Genomic DNA, 23,638 nt, shown 5'->3' on the forward strand with positions numbered 1-23,638 from the left:
TAATATGAGTGTTTTCTACATTTTTGATCTTAGTCTCAGGTCATAACCCTTTATCCTGAGACTTGATTTTTATTCCTGAAGTAAGGCCTTCTGTGGAATTAATGGAAAGCTCAAGGTATTTACCAAGCTTCTCTAACTTGATAGGACTCGAACTCCAAAATTTGTCCTGTAGCTTTGGGAAGCTGATGAAGTTTCTGCCTACCTCTTTAGCCTTCTAGTCATTGCAAGACAAGATGGGTTCCTTGTAGTCTCATCCTGTGCATGCAGTTGAGGTCACAGAGGAGGATTTGAGGTAGATTTATATACAGGTTTATGGCTCCATATGTTAAAGGAAGTCCACCTTAACTTCAAGCTGCTTTGGCAGTCCCAAATTATGACCTTTGACTTTTTAGCCCCATAAGACTTTTCTATTTGAGCTCTGTCACCCACGAACTTTACAAACTGAGACGTGCTCTCGGGAATGGACAGTTAAATGAACATCTCACCTAATGTGTCTTCCTTTTTTCAAGGGTTTATCTTTTCTAGTTTCTGTCCACTTTTGATTGTCTTTTAATGCCTTGAAACAGATTTTTTCCCATATGTTGGCCCATGCTTCTTGATTTGGCATCTGTTCTGGTAAATTGTACTTGGTTACATATTTGTTTTTCTTAATATGTAAGTTGTTTGAGAGTAAAGGGCATGGTTTATTGATCTTTATTTTATCCCATTGTCTGATCCAGAGTAGTGCCTTTTACTTAGCAGCTACTTAGTCAGTGAATTGCATTGTTATTTATATAAAGAGTAACTGTAAGTCAGAATTTAAACTTCAAGTCATCTACTCATAAGTTAATTTCTCTTCAGTACACCACTCAATATGAGTTCAAAGAAGATTTTTTAGGTAGATATTTTGAAGTATAGTATTCCCTTAAAAATCTGCTTGTAAAATATTGATATTTATTTTAAAAATAATTTTATGTTTTATATTTTAATATTGTTTTAATTTTGATGTTAACATATTTATCATTTGACCTACAAAACTGCTAAAGTTACTGCCTAAAACTGTTGGATTTTCAATCAAGGTATATGCCAAAAGATATTATTTTTTGTATTAATTTTTATACCTAAAGCAAAACCACTTCTCCATGCAAAACAGACCAGAGATGTTTCTTTTATTTAGAATAATGGTAGTTTCCAAATTCTGTGTAGCATGTGGTTGAAAATAATGTCTTTGAATAATTTTATTTTAAAAAGGGACTTTATTTAAAAATTTGATTTTAAATTAGACTTCTCTAGATCAAACTGATGGACAAAGAATTTGTCCCATCATGTCAAAATTACATTAATACAATTTTTGGAGGAGTCATCCAAATTTGTCTCTGTTATTAAGTTTAATATTCTCAGTTTTTAGAGAAGTGACTGTAGCCCTTAGTCTTAATAAATTAAACTGTTTTTAGCTGTGATTATTATAGTCATTAACATTTATTTAATATTAACCATGCTTTGTTCTCATAGTGTAGTGTTTACTTGAATGCAAAGAGTATTGTAAACTGGCTTCTTTTCAATGGAGTTTTTAGTTTACATGCAAATCTTGTACTCATTGCAGATCTCACTTGCTGATCATTCTAAACTAATAATGCCAGTTTCAAGGATACGTTTTATTATTTGTACCATAACAAACCATAGTTATATTTGTTATTTTTATGAATTTGTCTTTTTAATTACTTGAAAGAAGTATATTGTTAAATGAAGCTGAAAAACTTCCCTTTTCTTCTTTCTCCTTTAGAATCGAGTTTCTTACTGGGAAACGCCCAGATTGTGGATTGGCCTGTAGTTTATAGTAATGACGGTTTTTGCAAACTCTCTGGGTATCATCGAGCTGATGTCATGCAGAAAAGTAGCACTTGCAGGTAGGTAAGAGAACAGCTCAGGAATGTTTTCTGAAGTTTAACTAAATGTTGAATGTGGTTAAAAGGCTTAAACTTACTTAGACTCACTGTGATTTGGTCTTGCACCCAGTTCTTGGTACAGAGCTCCCAAAACTCTTGGAATTTCTTGTTATCTGTTAATGAGGTGACTTTTGGAAAGCCCTTAGATAACCTAAAGATTGGGTTGGCTGCCAGAGGAACCAACCATGTGATTAGTACCATGCCCTCTCCCCAGTCTCCTGGAGAGGGGCTGGAGGTTGAATCAATACCAATGGCAATGATTTAATCAATTATGACCGTGTAATGAAGCCTCCATAAAAACTCAGAGGACAGGTTCTGAGGCCTTCCAGTTCGGGCAACATGTGGAAGTGCCGAGAGTGGCATGTCTGGTGAGGGCATGGAAGCCCCATACCTTGTCCTGTGCATCTCTTCCATCTGCCTGTTTCTGAGTTATATCCTTTTATAATAAACCAGTAATCTGGTAAGCAAAATGTTTCTCTGAGCTCTGTGAGTCTCTCTAGCAAATTATTCAAACCAAAGGAAGAGGTCATGGGAACCTCTCATATATAGCTGTTTGTCAAAAGTACACATAACAACCTCTGCTTGTAACTGGTGCTGAAGTTTAAGGAGGGTGTCATGGGAGCCTCCAATCTGTATTAGGTGGGTCAGAAGCACAGGCAACGACCTACGCTTGTGACTGATTCCTGAAGTCCGGTGGAGGGTAGTCTTGTAGGACTGAACCCTCAATGTTTAACCTGTGGAATCTGATGCTATCTGCAGGTAGGTAGTGTCAGAATTGAGTTGAATCATAGGACACCCAGCTGGTGTCCCTAGAATTGCTTGTTGTTGGTATAGGGAAACTCTCCACCACCACCCCCCCCACACCCAGATTGGAATTGGTACCAAAACCTATTGATTCACATGAAAACTATAGGGTAAAAATTATATTAGAATGTTAAGGAGACTAAACTGTCAATAGAAATACATAGTTTAAGAGCCACTGGTGAGAACTTGTGCAAAGAGAAATATTTTTGCATAGCTGTGAATTTATTAATTCATTCAATAAATATTTTTTGATCACCCTCTATGGGTCACAAACTATTCTAGGTGCCAAGTGGTCAAAGGAACATCCTATATCAGAGGACCATTGATGTCATCATCACTTCTTGAGTTGCTAAAATTGTATTGAACAAAGTAGAGGCAACAGCCCCCAACCAAGTAGGACATGGTTTTTGAACATTTAAAAAAATCAAAATAAAGTTCTTTCATACTGTGTAAATCACACGTACTTTGTTATGTTGGTACATTGTACCACTGCTATTTTGTTTGACTTATGTAAAACAGAATCTGGCATTTATATTATTTATAACAATTCTTTTAAAATATTCCATATCTGTGAGTTTAAAGAGAGTATTACCAAAAAAGATCATAAAAAAGAAAAGGAAACTCTATATAAGGAACCAATTTAGAACCGAAAACTTTTCACAATATTTCAGTAAGACCAGATGGGATGTTTTTTCCTTGAGTTAATTTTTCTTTAAAGCTCACACTTAACTAAGTACCAAAATCATGTTATTTTAGAACTGCAAGGGGTCTGAATTATTTTCTACTCCATATTCGTTATTTTTCAGAGGAAGAACTGAGTTAGAGCTAGGTTAAGGGATTTGCCCAGGGAAACAGTGATTTAATTATCTTTTTTTCTACCCATTTATGCTGCGAAACATTATACGCATATACAAATACATATATTCTACATCTTCATGGAGGGTAGGGATTTCATATGGAGTCTAAACCTAACTATACATGGGAATCACTTAGAGAGGTTTTGCAAAACACAGATTCTCAGACCTCATCTTAAACCTATTGAATCAGAATCACCCCAGGTGGGTAGGTGGGGGCAGGAATCAGTACTTTTAACCAGCAGCTCTGATGATCCTGATGCGTAGCCAGCACTGAGAAATTATCTGTTCAAACATCCTCTTTCTTCACTTATTCTCTCCCAGCAATCCTCATTTTCTCTCTACTAAAGTCATTCTCATATTCAGCCTTCACTTCCAGGCCTGAAATTTGTAGGTGGGAATGATGAAAAACCGTGGCCCCTCGTTGAGAAACTCTCTTTGGTAGCACGGATGTCTCTTGTGCCTTTTTATCTGCTGGGTGGATATTAGCTCTTGGCCTAGCACTGTCACGGAGGTGTGTGTTCTAAATTCTGGGAGGCCAAAGTTTGTATTGAGCATTTCTGCTCCCTTATGTCTCGGCAGGGTTTAGGTTAGGAAAAGGTTAGTTTTATGGTAGACCTAACCTGTGGAACAGGTTCTATAGAGAATTCCAGGAAATGTAGATGCTCCCATACCTATTTCCTGACCTCCCACCATTATCATGAAGGCTGTTTCAAGTTGCCATCTTCTACCTGAAGGTGCTCATAACTTTTCCTCCTTTGGCTCCCTATAGTTCATCATCTGAACCATCATATGGCCTTAAACTAGTTTTTCTTATCCCTGGGGTTTTCATCGCTATTGCTTTTGTTGTCATTTTTGGGATATATTGCTCTTCATATCTGGATATATTGTAAAGTCATGCTCACATCTCTTCTTGCTTCCCATGCATCTGCCCCTATACCCCAGCCTGTTTTCTTTGGCACGTGCAATTTTTCCTATAAAAAGTTCATTACAAAATGCTGGCATGTTGTAACACAGAGAATGTATATTCTCTCCCCTTAAAGCATTGCTTTCCCTCCTACCACCGGTGCCAGATTATACATGCCTTGAAGGTAAGGATTCCATCTTGTTCACTTTTGTACGCACTACAGGACACAGCTCAGTGTTTTGTGTCAGTATTGTTGAATTGGTTGGCTTGTTTTGCAATGAACCCTAACCTAGGTCTCACAGACTTCTGTATAACATGCTTTTATTTATTGTATTTTATCCCAAGTGTTATGGTATTTGAGGTGGGTAAGAAAGCAGAGAGCTTTGGATTATGTTACACTTTTCACTGTGGGAAGAAGTGTGCAAATCTCCTTCCAGTTCTCCTTCACTCTTGTTAGAGATAGTATTTTCAAAATACCAGTATTCTTTTATTTTTTTTAACATCTTTAGTGGAGTATAATTGCTTTACAATGTTGTGTTAGTTTCTGCTTTATAACGAAATGAATCAGCTATATGTATACATATATGCCCATATCCCCTCCCTCTTGGGTCTCCCTCCCACCCGCCCTATCCCACCCCTCTAGATGGTCACAAAGCACCAAGCTGATCTCCCTGTGCTAAGCGGCTGCTTCCCACTAGCTACCTATTTTACATTTGCTAATGTATATATGTCAATGCTACTCTCTCACTTCCTCGCAGCTTACCCTTCCCCCTCCCCATGTCAAGTCCATTCTCTACGAATACCAATATTCTTTAAAATTTTTTTAATTGAGGCATAGTTAATTTACAAGATTATATTTCAGGTGTATAACAGTGATTCAAAATTTTTGTAAATTATACTTCATTGAAAGTTATTGTAAAATATTGGCTATATTTCTTGTCCTGTACAATATATCCTTGTAGCTTATTTATAAATCGTAGTTTGTACCTCTTAATCCCCTACCCTTATGTTAGCCCTCCCCTCTTCCCTCTCCCCACTGGTAATCACTAGTTAAACGTAACAGTATTCTTAACACAAACAATTATTACTTGATTGCACAAAATGCCCATTGTGTTCTGCTAATCTAAAACTTGCAAGCAATTGAATGCTCTCACAGAGCAATGAAGACTAGCATCTGACATATGAGCAAGTGTTTGAATCCTATCAGGTTTTCTTAAGGCATAATTTATTTTAATGCACGCCCCTTTCAAACTTCTACATTTCGTTTAAAAATTAAACTACACCCATTTTAGTTTCACTGAAGCACTTTTTAGAAGAATGAAGACCTGGAAATAATAAAAATGTCTGGTAGTATATTTATTAAAAAATGTTATGGCAAAGCCCTAGCTTCCTACATCATATGTTGGAAGAATAACGACACTGAAAGAAGCTAACAACGTATTACTAAGTAAAAAAATCAACCAAACAGCCAAATAAACAAAAAAGATTTCAAAACAGTATCTGCATCATGATTCCAATTTTTTTTACATGTAGTTGTTTTCTAAATCTATAAAAGCCTTTGAATATGATACACAAGGAAACAGAGGGAGGAAAGAAACTTTTATACACATTAAGAAATACAGTGTTAAAGCTAATGTTATACAGTTTTGGAATCACTGAATTCCAGTTGAATATGGAGATAAATAATTTGATACTGAGGGTAGCCTTATAAACAAATCAAAGAATTTTACTGATTTTAATAATGAAAAGTTTTAGACAAACATAACAGAATAAGAAACTACAAATCAGTGAGTATCACTTTGTGAGGAAAAAATATGAATACTTTATGTGCTGAAAAAGAGTCATCTTTGTATACAACTTGCACTAGATGGATTAAAATTGATAGGATTAAAGTGGTAACTGCATAAAGATTACATGTCCTATTTTTAAAATATTCAAATGTGAGTTGTTTTATGGAAAATGACAAATATTAATTTGTAATTTTACAATATCAAGAGGATAAGGTTATACATTAGATATTATTATACATTATTTATACATTTGTATATTTATTCTGTTTTCTTATCTTTTTCCTTCTTTGTCTTTCCCAATCCTTCTCCCATTAGACCAGGTGCATAGAATCAAATTAAATATACTCCTCAGTTTGTCCCAATATTATCATTTGGATCTCTCTGGGCACAGTCTATTTATTTTATTTTAATTTCATTTTATTTGTTTTATTTTGTTTCATCTTCTTTTCTTTTATGTCTTTTCCCCTTCATTCCATTCCCCTTCATCTTCCATAGTTATTCATTTTAGTGTGTTCATTGTATGTCTTTCTAATCCATCCTCCATGTGTTTAATAAATACGGGTATTCTTGAAATGATGTTGCTTTGTGTGTGTTTGTTTTTAAGGCCTACATAATTCGTACCGTGCAGTAAGATATACAGTTTCTTACTCTTTTCAATCACCATTATGGTTTTGATATTTTTTAGTGTTGCTATATCCTAATCTATTTCATCATGTCTGTTTTATAGTGTTCCAGTGTCCTCACAGCCTTCATTTTCTTTATCCACTTTACTAGTCTTGAACTCCAACTTCTGACACTTTGCTACTCCAACAAGTTGGAGGTAAACGTCCTTATACACATCTTCTTGTGTTCCCATGGGAGAAGTTTTCTGTCTCTGTGCCCAGAAATAGGATTGCTGGATAGTAGAATATATGCAGAAATTGTAAATTAACTGCTGTCAGATTGCTGTCCAGAATGGCCCTCTGTTTCTACTCTCAGCAGCCATGAGGGAGAGTTTTCCTATATCCTTGCACTTTATAATAGAAGCTAAATTTCTGTTAACAAAAAAAATCTGATGTGTGCCATGTACTGTCTCATTTTTATTTTAGCTAAAATTTCAAAAAATATTTTAATGAAATTTCTGGATTCCTAGGAAGTTCAAATGTTCATTTTATTGTCCAATGATTTCATTTCCAAGCTTTTGGACTGTTGCTCTTTACTGAAGGACACAAAATGTATTGTGTGTTTGAAGGAAATTGTATGTAGGTTTTGGGGGGATGGCATTTAAAAACATCTGATCTTATCTCAGGACCCTTAGAAAGCCCTGACATTCGAGACACACTGTCATAGGTCAGGTAGAAACCACTTTAGCATTTTACCCTTGATTAGCCTGAACCTTTTAAAAACCTGTTCTACTTCTTTTAAAATTTATTTTTCATTTATTTATTTTTGTGTTTTAAGATAAAGGGGTGAGAAGAGCAATCAGATAGGTAGGGAAGATTGGAGTAGATAGATGCTTTCAAATACTTTTTTTTTTTTGGAAGGCCCATTAATAATTCTTAACCAAACTATCAAATTAGACGATGAAGCAGCGATATTAAGAGCCACTTTGTTGGATGTATTTTCACAGGTAGTTTTATTAACGCAGGGTTACCTTAGTCAACAAGAGAACATTACACATGATGGATGTCAGTCAGTCTGGTTCCATTTGGCTGAGAGCTCTGCTTCACAATGAGTGAAAGTGTTGAAACATTCAGTGTTTGACTGAATGTTTGTGTGCTTATTAGTCCAGGAACATTGTTGACCATTAGCAGATTAAGATAGATTGGCAGCACTCATGATTAGATTATATATTTTTTCAGTTTGTAAGATTCCTTTCTCCTTTGGAAGTCTGTCAACATTATAGCCATACTTACTGTCAGGTGTTATAATGAGACTGGTTTGTGAGATTTTGATGGCAAAACAAGGGATCCAAAAATAAGTAAATCTTGCTATAAACCAAACCACCTAGTCCTAGAAGTTTCCTAGGGTAGGATATACAGGAAAGATATACTGCCAAATGCTCAGGGAAGCTGGATATGGCCCAAGCCAGGCCTCAGGAAATCTCCCTTACTCCCAAGATCAAGTCTTCCCACAAGTTAGTTGTGTGGCAAGGTAAGTGGCCAGATTATCCAGCAGCAGGCCCTGGGGGAGGCCCTGGGTGAATTTATGCCTCAATGTCATGGGTTCACAAAGAAAGAAGACACACAAAATGATGTGTGTATCCCTTTAAGACACAGGGACCCTGCCCATTAGCAGGCATGGCCCAACCCTTGCCCTAGAATTGTAGAGGAGCAAAGGAGTAGGGTTGGGCTGGAGGGGCTTCTAACCCCACCCATGAGAAGCATTCCAGTAATAAGTCATTGTACAGCACATTATAATTTGCAACTTCATGTGCATTATCCTTTTAATCCTCACCCTCTGAGTTATATTAACATTACCATCATTTTACTGATGAGGGAAATAAGAGTCAGAGAAGTTATACGACTTGGCCATGAGCCTTACAGATTGTAAGTGGTCCTCTAAGTGCAGTGGTCCTCTGTTATATTGTGGCTGCTCCATATTATAGCAGGGATAGATTGCTTCTGTGCATCTAATTTTATTTTCCTTCCAATAAGATAACAGTGCAGTTGTAGAAGTCATTTATTATTACTGAAGGGGAGCTTGGCTATCTAAGAGAGTAATTTGAAGTTCTGTGATTTTTTAGTATTCGCATTATATATTCCTGGAGGATATTCAATAAGAGACATAAAAAGTAAGATTATTATATAGATATATAGTTTCTAAAGTCCAATGATTATCATTTCTAAATCTTGGTTTCCTTCAAATCCCATTAACCATTCAAAGACTGCATTGAGCTTCAGCCATCTGCAATCAGGCTGCAGGAAACCTCGGTAAAGAAATTCAACATTTACACATAAGAAGTGCCGAGCAAGTAAGCAAATGTGCCATACACGTAAAATATGCAGAAGCATTGATTTAGTCATTTTGGTTTGGACAACTTTGGGTGGAAACACTTTCAAAGTTTGAATTAATCTCCAGAACACTTGCTTTGGAAAATTGGATAATACATTTCAGACATTCTTTCAGGTCATTTTGAAATATCTTTTGTTATGTAACTGCTGCATTTTACCACTTCAAATATGTGTTCTGTCTCTGGAAATACATAGTTTTAAAACTTAAAATAAAAATATGAGTGAAACTGTGTAAGAAATAAAACCTATTTTTGAAAAATTATTCAGAGTATAATAAGCTGGGATTTTTTTCTTAAAATGATCCTATTTTCTTAGGACAGTCTATTTTAGCATTGGGAGGGCTAAAGAATGGGTTATAGAATTTTCAGAGTTTATTTGAGAAATTGCTTGTTTTCACCTTCTCTTCAGCATTTGAGCTGAATCCGACTTGTGTTGTATTTCTTCTTAAGTGGTATTATTACATCAATTTCTAAGACAGTTTCTTTTTTTAAATTTGAGTTGTAACATTTTTAATCCTATTCGAGTTAATTTTTCACCATTTTTATCCTGGTTGCTTGTTATATTATAGATGATTTCTTTTTTATGTTTTTCTGTTGGCCAATTATGAATATTGTGTTTTGGTTTACTGAACTATTGACTCTGACATTTAGTAATAGGAGTAAATACTTTCTCTTTTTTTTAAGACCATAAACATTTATTTAGTTTAATTACCCATATTATTATTATTTTTTGTATTTTTAATGTTTTCTCTTTATTACTGTCTTTAGGTTAAAAATAACAGTCAATAAAAAAGTTTACTTGTCTGTAACAGTATTAAATAGTGTTTTATTTGTGGGGAGGAAAGGAGGGTGACTTTGTGCACTTTAACTGAGGAATTCTAATTTAATTATAATGCCCTCAGGAGATTTTCATAAAATTCGCATAAACTGAAACTCAGGCTTTGACAGGAACAGTGGCTTTTCAATGCCCTCTGAAGCTTCATGTGTTAGTCTGGCTATAGGATTATGCAGTTAGAGTCTGTCATCCTATTCTGATATTCTCTTGCTTATTTTACTATTATAATGACAATTAAAAATTCCTTTTTTATAAAAGAGAAAAGTATTGTATTGAAAATGCAGGCCACAGATTAGACAATCTTTGGTTGGCCTCATCTACTTTCTTAGTTTTTAGAATTCTAGTTGCTTAGGTTAGTGTTACCATAAGATGGGTCATTACTCTGTAATTTTTTTGGGGGGGGGGGAATTTTTGAATTTTATTTTATTTATTTATTTATTTTTTATTTATTTTTTAATACAGCAGGTTACTCTATAATTTTTAGTTGTGATATGGTTTCATGGTTGAATCCTGCTAGTTTTGCTGGCTCTTGCTAATAAACTGTGCTTTTCATGTTGTAAACTTTCTAGATTGAGACATTCAGGAACTGATTTCCCATGAGGATAAAGAATCTTAACCTTCACGGGCCTTTACTTGAGTGACATCATGTCTCTCAAGCCTCTGTACCTAATTTTGTTTTATAATTTTGCATTCCTTTCCTTAAAGATGGCCCCTAAAATTGTATAAGCTTCAGGCCCCGCCACACTTGGATTTACCTGGCTAATAAGCTAATTTATTGAAAACTAAAAGAAAAGCAATAACAAAGATATACTTGAGCCTTCAAACACTTAGTCAAGTGCCACACATTTTTTACTGGTGGAAGAAATGGTCTGGACAATTATAGCAAGTAGTAGAACTATGTATCTGAAACCAGATGCACAACTGATGATTGGGAAAGCATCAGGAATAGGGTTTTATAGGCTTGTAGTGCTTGACTGAGTTCTGTTTTGTAAATTCTCAGACTATTGGTGAGTTTCTCTTAGAAAAAATAGATAATTTAAAATGTTAGGAAATGTTTGTGGTATGTGGAAATTCACTCTTTAATCTATGTTTTGTATGTGCCATAGTAATAGCATATGTCTCCTTCAATTTCTCTTCTTTATTTTCCCTCCATTGGCTCTACTTGTACATATTTCAGAAAAATCCTCATACATAGTGAGAATGCCAATGCAGTATATGTGTAATACGGAGTCTTCACATTTCATTGCAGTATGGGAGTGTAAAAAAGACCATGCAAGCTGAAACCATGTAATAGGATATTAATACTCAATTGAAAAATTATGATTGTTCTGTGACCTTTAACAGCATTTGCCAAAGCATTAAAAAATCTCTTACTGTTGGTTATAAGTGCAGGGAAATGAAAATAATAGTCAAACTAATATTTATCTTGTACATTAGAGTATTTAGTGATCTATAACATTAGAAACATTGAGATGAAAGTGTTTCATTTCTTTGTAAAAAGCTATCACAAGTCATTTGAACAATTCTTACATTCTCGTAATATATTTTATGATATGAAGAGAGCATTTTTTTTTTAATCTCTTAGCAAACAGTCATACTCATTTTAAGTTTGAATCCACTTCATCTCTTTTATCCTTCCACTTTCAGTATCGTGAATTACCTCCTAGGGCTCCTTTAATGTGAAGATTATTTTACTGGCATGACTTCCTCTGGGAAACCTTGGTCTTTCTTGTAACAGGCCCTTCCCTGATTTATGTTGATAAGTTTGTCCTCACTAGGTTCCTCTGCCTGCATGTCTAGAGCCTCTCAAATGACAGCAGTGTCAACATTCCCACTATTCTTATAGAAGAAATAACTTCATTTATGTTTAATTTGAATTTCACTTCCAGCATTATCACTTTACATTTCTTTGGTAGACTTTAATCTTTGATGGCTAATTCCTGCTTTTGTTTATCCATTTTTGTAAAATGTCATATTAGTTTACCACTGAGAGACAAGGAGACAACACAACTACACACTTCGCTTTCTGTGCATGAACTGAGTAGTAGTAGATGCACAGTAATACTGACAGGCTTTAAAAGAAGTGGTGTGATTTGTCACTGATTGTAATGTGTACTTGCTATTTACTAGTGACTTGTAGACTGATGAGCTAGCAACAAAGTTTATACTTTATGCTATCATTCACAGTTAATATACTATGAAAACCAAAATTTGAACTGTGTTGTTGGGAAACTGGTATTATTTAACTAAAGCATAGTAACTAAAATTACTGCATATTGGACTTGTGTAAAGTGAAGACTGCTTCTCTCTCTCTTTCTCTCTCTCTGTATGTTCAAAATAACTTCCAAAGCTAGATTTTAGCAGGAAGTTTAGCAGTCATGGTTAAAACATGGTTTAAATATTTAAGTTCATTTTGTGGGAGCAACATTATATTTTGTAACTAAATCCGAATACTTGATTAAAAAAAGACAAATATATGATTTTATGTAGCATTTGAAAAGGAACACAAAACTGAAATGGATTGTTTGGTGTTTTTTCCAGTTTTATGTATGGAGAATTGACTGACAAGAAAACCATTGAGAAAGTCAGGCAGACTTTTGACAACTACGAGTCAAACTGCTTTGAAGTTCTTTTGTACAAGAAAAACAGTAGGTATCTATATTACGAATAAGGTGTGTCAACTCTTTATTAATATTGCATCTTGGTAAGTGGTAGTTAAGCTATAGTGTAGAGAGAATCTAAAACTTTTATTGCTTCTCTTGGCAGGAGGTACTTGTAAAAATTAGATAGCAAAATTAATAAATAATACTTATGAAAAGCAACCTTTTGAGGACTGAAAGAAAAATATAATTCATTTTGAATGTGATTTTTTGTGTGTCAGGTGGCAAAATGTTCTGTGATTAATACTCATGGTAAAGATCCTATAGTTGTGAAAGCAACTAAAAATGACAGAGAAATTCATTCATTTCTTCTTACAGTTAAAGGGAAAGTTGATTGGTGTCAATGGGTATGTGTGATTACGTTTCTACACATATGTAGATGACGTGAGTATATGGTATCTACCTGAGGTGAATCTTTACCAGTATGGCTGTTTGCTAGACTCAGACTGTTTTTGTGCTAGACTTTTGAGTGGAAGTAGTCATTACTTTCAGGATGGGCCATTCACATCTGGTAACTTTGTGTTGATTGTTGTTTGCTGTTCTCCATGATGGGATTTGTGGGTGGTCAATTGCCTGTTATATAATCACATAAGACCTCATGATATGGGTCTTAGGCAATTATGGGAGAGTCTGATGAGACTCTCCATTGGAGTTTGGAGGAAAAAAACAACCAAACAAAAAGCTAACTAGTACACTCATCAACCAAGTCTCCTTTCTAATTTGTTTTCTTTGAATAGTCACTTACTTTATTTCTTTTTTGCTGCATTTCCAGAGTTTTTTTTTTTTAAAAGAACAGTCACTGCATAAGATGAGTCAACTTATTTAGTGTTAATGTTAAATGAAATCAAAGCCAATTATTATCTTTAGTGGAAATTGATGGTTACTAAATTCTTTCCCAGTTCAGGAAGCATTCTAGCTTCAACAGGAAGCGCTTGTACTGTGTTTAGTGCCGGTTGGGTTTTGTGGAGCATAATTTATCCTCTCCATTGTACCTTAAACATTTGTTCTCTATGGAATATTTAGAATTTCATTTAGGTTTCTCTTTTTATTAATAGATCATCATAGGGATAACAACAACCATAGACATTGCTTCACAGTAGTAGTAAAGTTCCATTACCAGTATCACCTAGTTATGGGAGCACCAGTCTCCAGTGGTTTTATTTAAGGAATGTCTTATCATCTTATCTTTCATTTTAGAATCAAGGCTGAAAATGTATTTCTCTTTGACATCATAGCCAAATGTCCGTTGGCTTACCAACTAGAAAACAATCCATTCTGAATGATCAGCTCTGTCTTCTACAAGAGAAAAGCCAGTCTCTAGGTGCTTTCTGTTTTTTTTTTCACTAGGTCCAAATACATACTGATAAGCTGTAGTAGACCCATATGCCAAAACTCCCTTTCATTTTTTTTTTTTTTTTGCTGTGCCACGAGTCTTGTGGGATCTTAGTTCCCCAACCAGGGATCAAACCTGTGCCCCCTGCCTTGGAAGTGCAGAGTCCTAACCACTGGACCAGCAGGGAATGCCCCCTGTCATTTTCATATAGGGTTGTTATCCCTTGAATGACTTCAATATGTACCTCGAGTTTAGCAAATAATTTAAGAATATTCCATATTACTAGGGTCATTTAACCCTGGGATTTAAACAGAATAAACGAATCGTTTTCTGATTTTAAGCTTCAAAGCCAAGTCCATAGTTTCTGATTTTCTCAAAAATACCTTTGTGGAAATTTTGTTTTGTTTAGATCCTTTAAATCATGTTAACAATAGCTTTAATATTTCATTTCCAAAAGTTTCCTTCCAAGGTGGTTTGGATAGTTTGCTTTATTTTAATAGCTTGTAATAATTGTCTGACCTTTGTTCAGGCCTGTCTGGCTCTTTTCAGATCTATACAGTATCTATACACATGTAGCTGTCTGCTTAGAGCCAGTAGGAGTTATGGCCCATAGCACTATAGATTAAAACTCCTGTCTCTTCTGGAAAGTATCTGCATTGAGTGTTTTTTCTTTAATATGAAGAATAGATATTATCCATGCATTATAAGGCAGTTCTACTATACTTAAAAGCAGCTTTAAAAAATCTTGTAAATAGCTAAAGGCTTTTGAACAACAACTGAAAAAAGTGTGTTCTTATGACGTTTTTTAATGTTAGAAAAATTCACATGCCTGTAGAGAACTGTTTTGGGAATGCCTGAATGCCAAGTCCTCCCAACACTTCCATTAAATAATTAGCTAAACACCATTTGCAGACAGGGAGATTGAAGTATCTGATTTAATATGTGTCACAATTGACATTTCAGTTTGCAGCCTCTATTCTTTAGGTCCATTGCTCTGATTAACAGTGGGCTGCTTCTACTCTTGAGAAAGAAGCAGTGGCTCTGGGATGATGACTGAAAATGGATCTTTCTGTTTATACAAATGCAGAACTGTGACAGCTAGGGCAACTCCAAATAATCAATGCCAGGGCACTGCCTCTAGTTTCCAGCAGCTACAGGCCTCTCTACCTAACCCTCCAGACTTCCCGTCTCCTTGAACCCCAAATCCAGAATATGGATATTTCACCAACCACTCAGCAAAAACTCAGCCTACTTGGAGAAGTCTGAGCCTGTGACTAAACCTGAAAATAGTATACAGTGATATCTGAAAACAATTTTAAAAACAGCTCTGACTCAATGCCAAAATTTGAAAAGTTGCTGTTTTCATAAGAAGGTATGAACTGTAACATCTCTTTCTGTTCAGATTTCTAGCAGACCTTGGAAAATGACTTATTTTTAATACCCCTTTCTCTCTGTTCATAACCTCGCTGCCTCAAGCTCACTGTGTTGGAACAGCCATAGGCCATGTATCTGCTAGCGTCTGGGCCTGGTGATTTGTCAAACTGTGTACATCACTCACAGTTCCTGGACACACTGTGTAAAATAAGAAGCAGAGAACAAAGAACAAGCCTTTCTGGGAGATGGTGTGATTGTTTTTGAGGTCCCTGTCTCATCCTGTAATCATTTTGGAAAAGGCCATGTCCTTCTGTAGGCCCCCTGGGGTTGCAAAGGACCTGGTTGTCAGAACTGAATATTTATAGAAATCTCTCTCGAATTCCCTGACATCTAGCACCCAGTAGTTAAGTCACCCATTCTTGGGTAAATGGCAAATTCCCCTTTGTGGTGATATCGTTACCTGACAATTTTTGGCCACAGGTGTGGAGGTACTTATTGGTTTTCATTGGAAGTCACTAACAGGCTATCAACTCTCACCTAGAGATTATTAACAGCTGCACATTTCACTCCCCAAATCCCAAACTGACAAAAGACTTTCTGTCTTTAAGAATGAATATTTGGAGAGGCTTTACTGCCTGTGGCTTGGAAAGACTATAATGGAAAAATGTGTCTTTTTGATACTGATGGAACATTCCCTCAGTGTTCTATCATTTAATGGGTAATTACTCCTTTGAAGGCATTTCTTGTGTCTTCAGATATTTATTATTTGACCCATTGCCAGTTTCTAATTTGTCCAAATCCTAAGCCTTGAATGCTTTGAAACTCTATGTCCTCTGGAGTCTGTAGGAGCCACTGTTTGAAGAACATGGTGACAGAGACCAGCCTCATGCTTTGAGTGAGGAAGGTTGGAAGCAGTGTCTCATGAAGATGCCTGAGACTTTCAAGGCCTGGGGACATTTTTTTTTTTCTTTAGCACTGCCTTAAAGGCTTCAGGTATAGCTCTGTGTACATCAAGCTTCTAGTGTTGCTGACATCGTATCTCTCTGATGTGGGGATGTGGTCAGAGCTACAGAGTTATAAGTCTATCTGACTGATGAAAGAGTCTTGAGATAGAAGCAACATTTCAAAAGTTTCTCAAAGAGGAATACTTATCAGAGCATCAGGTATTGATGTTGAAGTCGACTGGAAACACTTCTCAAAGTGACAAGGAGGAATGCTCACACTTGGTGAGACTATGGAAAGGAGGTGGTGAGGGCAGCAGTGGTGTAGGGACCCAGATCTAAAGCTGATGCTGGCATTGCTTAAATAGCAAGACTGCCTTTATTCCACTGCATTGTGAAATGACACCCCATGCTTTACTTTCAGATTTTGATATTTTGGGTTGAAAAATATGTTCATTAATTTTTGAGCAACTGGTAGTTGATGTAAAATGAACGGTGTTTTGATTCTTTTCAGCAATTACAATACTATTGTTTTGGTGCTGATTCCTGGCATAGCAGTTGGCGGCCGAAGGAGGAAGGAAAGAGGGAGACGATATCATCGTGGTGGCTATGTCACGCTCTGTTGTCCTTTCTCTCTTTTACAGGAACCCCTGTTTGGTTTTATATGCAAATTGCACCAATAAGAAATGAACATGAAAAGGTAGTTTTGTTCCTATGCACTTTCAAGGACATTACGTTGTTCAAACAGCCAATAGAGGATGATTCAACAAAAGGTAATTTTCAAAGGAATTACCATACTTAAGGATTAGCCCGTCATTTAAATATATATTATTATTATTTTAACAGCATCCATTGGTTGAACTTGAAAACAAAATTTTACTGTGTGGCCGTTCTTTTGCTTTATTCATTCTAGTAATTGTCCAGAATCAGTTTTATTCAATCGTTTGAATGGAAGTAGAACAATGAAATATTCATTGGTTAACTTAAATTATAAGTTAAACTATAAGAGGAATTGAGATGAGATAAGGAAGAGATTTAATTTAATAATAGAGCATTATTAATTTTGAATCAATATAATGGGAGTTTCAACACCTTCTGTCATACTGAGCTTTAGAAACAAAGCTTGTGGGATTGTTTGGGTGATGTCCTATTAGAACACAGTTGATTAGTTGATTGAATTTTGTTACATTGATTAGAGCTTGATTAGTTGACTTTTCCAGGTTACTTTTCTCCCTTTATTTATTTGGTTGTTGTAGATTCTCTTGGGTAGATGTTGTGTAATTATGTAAAGAACAATTTTGTCATCCAGAAAGCGGCTGGCAAAATGCAAACCTTCTCATTGGACTCTTATTGACTATAATATTCAAAGAGACTGCTATAGAAAACATTAGTCAGTGGCATGTACTTTTACCCCCTTTTATATGTAATTTACTCTCATTTTGTTCTCTCCAATTATGTTTAAATTAGAAACTGGTGTCATATAAATGCAGAATTTCAAATACCCTCAGAAGATTTTATGAAATGTTATTTTTAATAATATCTTAGGAGACTAAAAATGGAATGTTTTCTTTACATTTAGCAAACATTGCCTTTTCTTACCTCTTTAAAAAAACTGGCACAGAAGTTTTAATCTTTTCAACTGTAATCATAATCATAGAAAAATTGCATTAGGTTTATTCCCTGCATATGAATTCATATGTATATTATATAAGTGTGTGTGTGTGTGTGTGTGTGTGTGTGTGTGTGTGTGTGTGTATACATATGCTTAGTTTCTGGTTAGCAACAAATTGCAAGAGGAAAATTTTATGACATGCAGAGCATTTAAAGTATGAGAGAAATTCATTTGTGACTATTTCTGAAAATGTGTGTGTTAAATCATCTCCTGGAAGATCGAATATTCACTTTTCGATATGTACTACCTGTTTCTCTGCCTTTACTCATAGAGCCAGTGTCTAGGAAGTTTAGGATAAATTTAAATATTATTTTTAAATAGAATATCTTTTAATAGTGTTTAGGTTTAATGCTCCTTCATTTTAAAATTCAAGGTGCTCCATCCAATAGCAGTAGAATACATATTCTTCTCAAACTTACATGGAACATTCACTAGATAGATCATATTCTGGCCATAAAACATACTTTGACAAATTTAAAAGGATAGAAATCTTGCAAGGTATGTTCTTAGATCACAGTGGAGTTAAACTAGAAATCAATGAGAGAAAGACAACTAGAAAACCCCCAAATATTTGGAAATTAACACATTTCTAAATAGCCCGTGGGTTAAAGAAGAAGCCTTAAGATAAATTAGAAAAATATTTTGAACTAAATGAAAATTAAAATACAACATATCAAATTTCTGAGATGCAACAAAAGCAGTGCTTAGAGGAAAATGTATGTCATTAAATGCATACATTTGAATGAAGAAAGTTACAAAATTAATAACCTAAGCTTCCACCTTAGAAAACTAGACAAAGAAGAGCAATTTAAGCCAAAGCAAGCTGAAGACAAGAAGTAATAAACTTTAGAGTAGAAATCAATGAAATAAAAAACAGAAAAAGCATTCAAGAGAATCACTGGAACTCAAAGCTGACTCTTAGAAAAGAATATTAAAGTTAACAAACTTCTAGCCAGGCTAACCAAGAAGAATGGAGAAGACACCAATTACCAATACAAAGAATTAAAGAAGGGCCATTACAACATATTTTGTGGGCATAAAAGCATGTAAAGAAATACTTTGAACTACTTGTAGCCACTGAATCGATAACTTAGTTAAAGTGGGCCAATTCCTTGAAAGACACAAAGTACCAGAACACACACTAGGAGAAGTAGGTAATCTGAATTGTCCTATATCTATTAAATAAGTTAATAATTAATACACTTCCCAAATAAGAAGTGTAGATGGTTTCATTGGTGAATTCACAGTCTCTTCCAGAAAATAGTAGTACAGAGAACTCTCCTAACTCATTTTATGAGGCCAGCTGTACCATCATACCAAAACCAGAAGACATTACAAACCAACATTTCTCATGAATGTAGATATAAAAATCCTCAACAAAAGTAGATTGCAATGACATATTAAAAGAATTACACATAATGACCAACTGGGATTTCTACCACATATGCAAAGCTGGTTCAAAATTCATAAAACAATCACTGTAATTCATTGTACCAATAGCAGGGTAAAGAAGAAAATTCATTTGATCATATCAGTTGGCCTAGAAAAAGCATTTCACAGTACCCAACACCTGTTCACGATAAAACTCTCAGCAAAGTAGGAATAGAGGGGAACTTCCTCAACTTGATGAGAAACATCTATGGAAAACCTGCAGCTAATAGCTGACTGTATCTTAAAGTGCTATATATATTTTTTAAAAAAATTATTTTATATTGGAGTAGAGTTGATTAACAATGTTGTGTTAGTTTCAGGTGTACAGCAAAGTGACTCAGTTATACACATATACATGTATCTATTCTTTTTAAAATTATTTTCCTATTTAGGTTATTACAGAGTATTGAGCAGAGCTTCCTGTGCTATACAGTAGGTCCTTGCTGGTTATCTATTTAAAATATAGCAGTGTGTACATGTCAATCCCAAATTCCCAATCTGTCCCTCCTCCCCACCCTTCACCCCTGGTAACCATAAGTTCGTTCTCTAAGTCTGTGAGTCTGTTTCTGTTTTGTAAATAAGTTTGTTTGTACCATTTTTTTTTTTAGATTCTGCATATAAGCAATATCATATAATATTTGTCTTTCTCTGTCTGACTTACTTCCCTTAGTATGATAACCTCCAGGTCCATCCATGTTGCTGCAAATGGCATTATTTCATTCTTTTTAATGGCTGAGTAATATTCCACTGTATATATGTATCACATCTTCTATATCCATTCATCTGTTGATGGACATTTAGGTTGCTTCCATGTCTTGGCTATTGTAAACAGTACTGCAATGAACATTGAGGTGCATGTAACCTTTCAAATCATGTTTTTCTCTGGATATATGCCCAGGAGTGGGATTGCTCTCCAGCATTTATTATTTGTAGTTTATATATATGTCAATCCCAATCTCCCAGTTCATCCCACCCCTTTTCCCCCCTTGGTAACCATAAGTTTGTTCTTTACATCTGTGACTGTATTTCTGCTTTGCCGATAAGTTCATCTGTACCATTTTTCTAGAATCCACATATAAGTGATATTATTTGATATTTGTTTTTCTTTCTGACTTACTTCACTCTGTATGACAATTTCTAGGTCCATCCACGTCTCTGCAAATGGCACTATTTCATTCTTTTTTTATGGCGGAGTAATATTCTATTGTATATATGTACCAGATCTTCTTTCCATTCCTCTGTCTATGGACATTTACGTTGTTTCCATGTCCTATTGTAAACAGTGCTGTAATGAACATTGGGGTGCATGCATCTTTTTGAATTATGGTTTTCTCTGGATATATGCCTAGGAGTGGGATTGCTGGGTCATAGGGTGGCTCTATTTTTAGTTTTTAAGGAACCTCCATACTGTTCTCCACAGTGGCTGTACCAATTTACATTTCCTACAACAGTGTAGGAGGGTTCCCTTGTAGACTTTTTGATGATGACCATTCTGACTGGTATGAGGTTATATCTCATTGTAGTTTTGATTTGCATTTCTTTAATAATTAACGACGTTGAGCATCTTTCCATGTGCCTCTTGGCCATCTGTATGTCTTTGGAGAAATGTTTATTTAGGTCTTCTGCATATTTTTTGATCGGGTTGTTTGGTTTTTTGATATTGAGCTACATGAGTTGTTTGTAAATTTTGCTAAAGAGCTATATTTTAAAATAAAATATAAATGATTGGCATATGACGTGTGACCTAACATATTCTTCAAATGAATTTCTCCTGCCATCACACATGTATGATAGACTGAGTAAAAAGCTTTTATGTCATAGACTTTTCCCTCAAAACTATTTACACTTTTATTTACATTTATATTTGATGATTATTGTTTTTTCTCATTTACTTTAAGTGATTTCATGGCACAGCTAAAGTTGGCCAAGACAGTGTAGTACTTTCTCACAGTTCTGACCTGCTGAAAGTTAATGATGGTGTCTATTTATGGAAACTGAAAGTTGGCAGCATTTTACAATGAGGCTGGGGAAAGGGGGCTAGTACAGAAGGGCTGACCTTTATTTCTCAAGTTAGTACCACTGCATTTATCTGCCTCTATCTCCATCTCTCTGTCTCCTTACATCCACTCATTGAGCGCCTTTTCTTTTAAATGCATAATTTTATTCTTACAAAAATGAATTCCATTCAAACAAACTCCAGACAACTCAGACCACTTGATTTTTGAGCTATGTGTTCAATAGAGATGTAAATTAGAATTTATAGGGAAAATCAAACCCCGTTGTGAGAAGCATTAGAGTAAAATATCTCTTTCCAGTGCCAGAATTTGTAGTGGAAGAGCTTATTTTAAATAGACTTTTATTTTGAGACTCCTCCACACCTTTCAAATACATAACAGATTTCTGAAAAAGTATTGCACAATGTAACTATGAATGGTGTATATGAGCTACTTTCAATTATTCATGCGAGTTGTAAATATATGAAAAATTCAAGAGAAATAAAATATTTATGACCTTAAGCAATCGTCCTAGTATCCCTATGAAGCTAGCAGTATCAGAAGGTATGTTTTGAAAACTTGGCACAAAAATGTATCTTTCAACTTTTTAAATTGAGCCAAGGGGACCATGGAACTTTTGGGAAAGAGAAGATGAGATTTCATGATAATACCATAATATCAAAATGATTTGAGTCTAGAGCATTGAACTTGGACACAATTATCTTACTTTTGATTCAGCCTTGGGCAACAGAGTTACTTAACATGAGCCTTCTCATGACTCTTCTAGGAGTATTTGTTCTTTTTGTTTATTTTATCTATTTTTTTTTCCCCAACCAAAAATGCTGATTGAGCAAACATTATGGTGCAGAGACTGTTCTAGGTCCTGGAGATACAAAGTTCCTTCTGTCACATACTAATGGGGGGAGGGGGAGGTACGACAGACGAGTAAATATATAGTGGAAGCTTTGTTCTGATTGCTCTTATTTTCTCGGTAAAAGAGGAAACACAGTTATCAACTGAGAGTAAGGATGGTGAAGAGGTGAGGGGGAGGCATGAAACGGTTGTGTAGAGAGTGGAGTAGTGAGTGGCCAAGGTTAAATTCAGCAGGTTTGCTGTGCAGCACTAAGGTCCATGTGAGGCTAGTGGTCATACATTTCATTAGTATCTATGAGCATGATTATGTGTTTACTCCACCCATGTTTAGTCACAAGTATATAGATGCTGAAGTAGGTGAGCTGGATTTAACCAGAGTTGGGATTTGGTCAGGTGAGCAAGATGAAAAGAATCAGGGAGCTCAGGGATCAAGGAGAAAGGATCAGGGAGCCAAGGATGCTTGCAATGGAGTAGGTTGAGGGTGTTTGCAAAATGTTGAAGCAATACTTACGTAATAAAGGCTTGGCCTAGGACATAGGAAATAGTGTTTTAGGATGCAGAACAAACAAGGGAATTCACGCATTGGAAAGCCAGGATATAACATTTTTCATCCCAGAACAAGGGCATTTTACCTTCCTAATGTGAAAAGGGGCCAGTGATTGGAGCAAAGGCCCACATCCTTTGAAGATTCAACAAAATCTCCTTCTACTTATATTGGTATTTTTACCAAGAAACTCAGACATATGGGTGAAAGACTTGACTAAACTGGCTAACTGTGAATTTTATTTCTAAATTGTATCTCGGATAGTAACTATAGCATGATGGCAGACAACTAGTTTGAGCACAGCTCTTATAATGAATCCTATGATCACCAAAACTTCATTCTAGATTAATTTTTCCTTTTGAAGTGAATGGCGCTGAGTGATGTCAACAATATCTTTGACTTATACCATGATGGATGGTAGCAGAAACTATTGAAGGGAAAGAAAACCAGCTTTGATGGAGTAGTTAATATGTGTCAGGAGCTTTGTATTCTTTTTTGCTCATTCCTATAATTCTGAAAATTAGCATTATTTTCTCCATTTTACTGTTGAATATCCTGACACCCACAGTCTGACTGATTTCCAATCTGATGTTCTCTCTATTACACGATGTTGCCTCATCCTTTCCAGCGGAAACATATTGCTGGGGTTTGGCCACCCTAATCCCCTGCTCTCCTTTTTCCCTACCAAGATGAAGCACAAGTTGGGAAC

General features: G+C 35.4%; 1 protein-coding gene across 1 annotated transcript in view; it reads left to right on the top strand.

Annotated features, from left to right (window-relative positions):
- The window catches only part of KCNH5 (potassium voltage-gated channel subfamily H member 5), an 88,251-nt gene that overhangs the window by 27,322 nt on the left and 37,291 nt on the right, over positions 1-23,638 (top strand). The window contains 3 exon segments of the mRNA XM_007472403.1: positions 1,763-1,886; positions 12,649-12,755; positions 17,060-17,188. Of these exon segments, the coding sequence (XP_007472465.1) occupies positions 1,763-1,886; positions 12,649-12,755; positions 17,060-17,188 (360 nt within the window).

The sequence above is a fragment of the Lipotes vexillifer genome, unplaced genomic scaffold (assembly GCF_000442215.2).
Source record: "Lipotes vexillifer unplaced genomic scaffold, Lipotes_vexillifer_v1.1 scaffold672, whole genome shotgun sequence".
Taxonomy (NCBI): domain Eukaryota; kingdom Metazoa; phylum Chordata; class Mammalia; order Artiodactyla; family Lipotidae; genus Lipotes; species Lipotes vexillifer.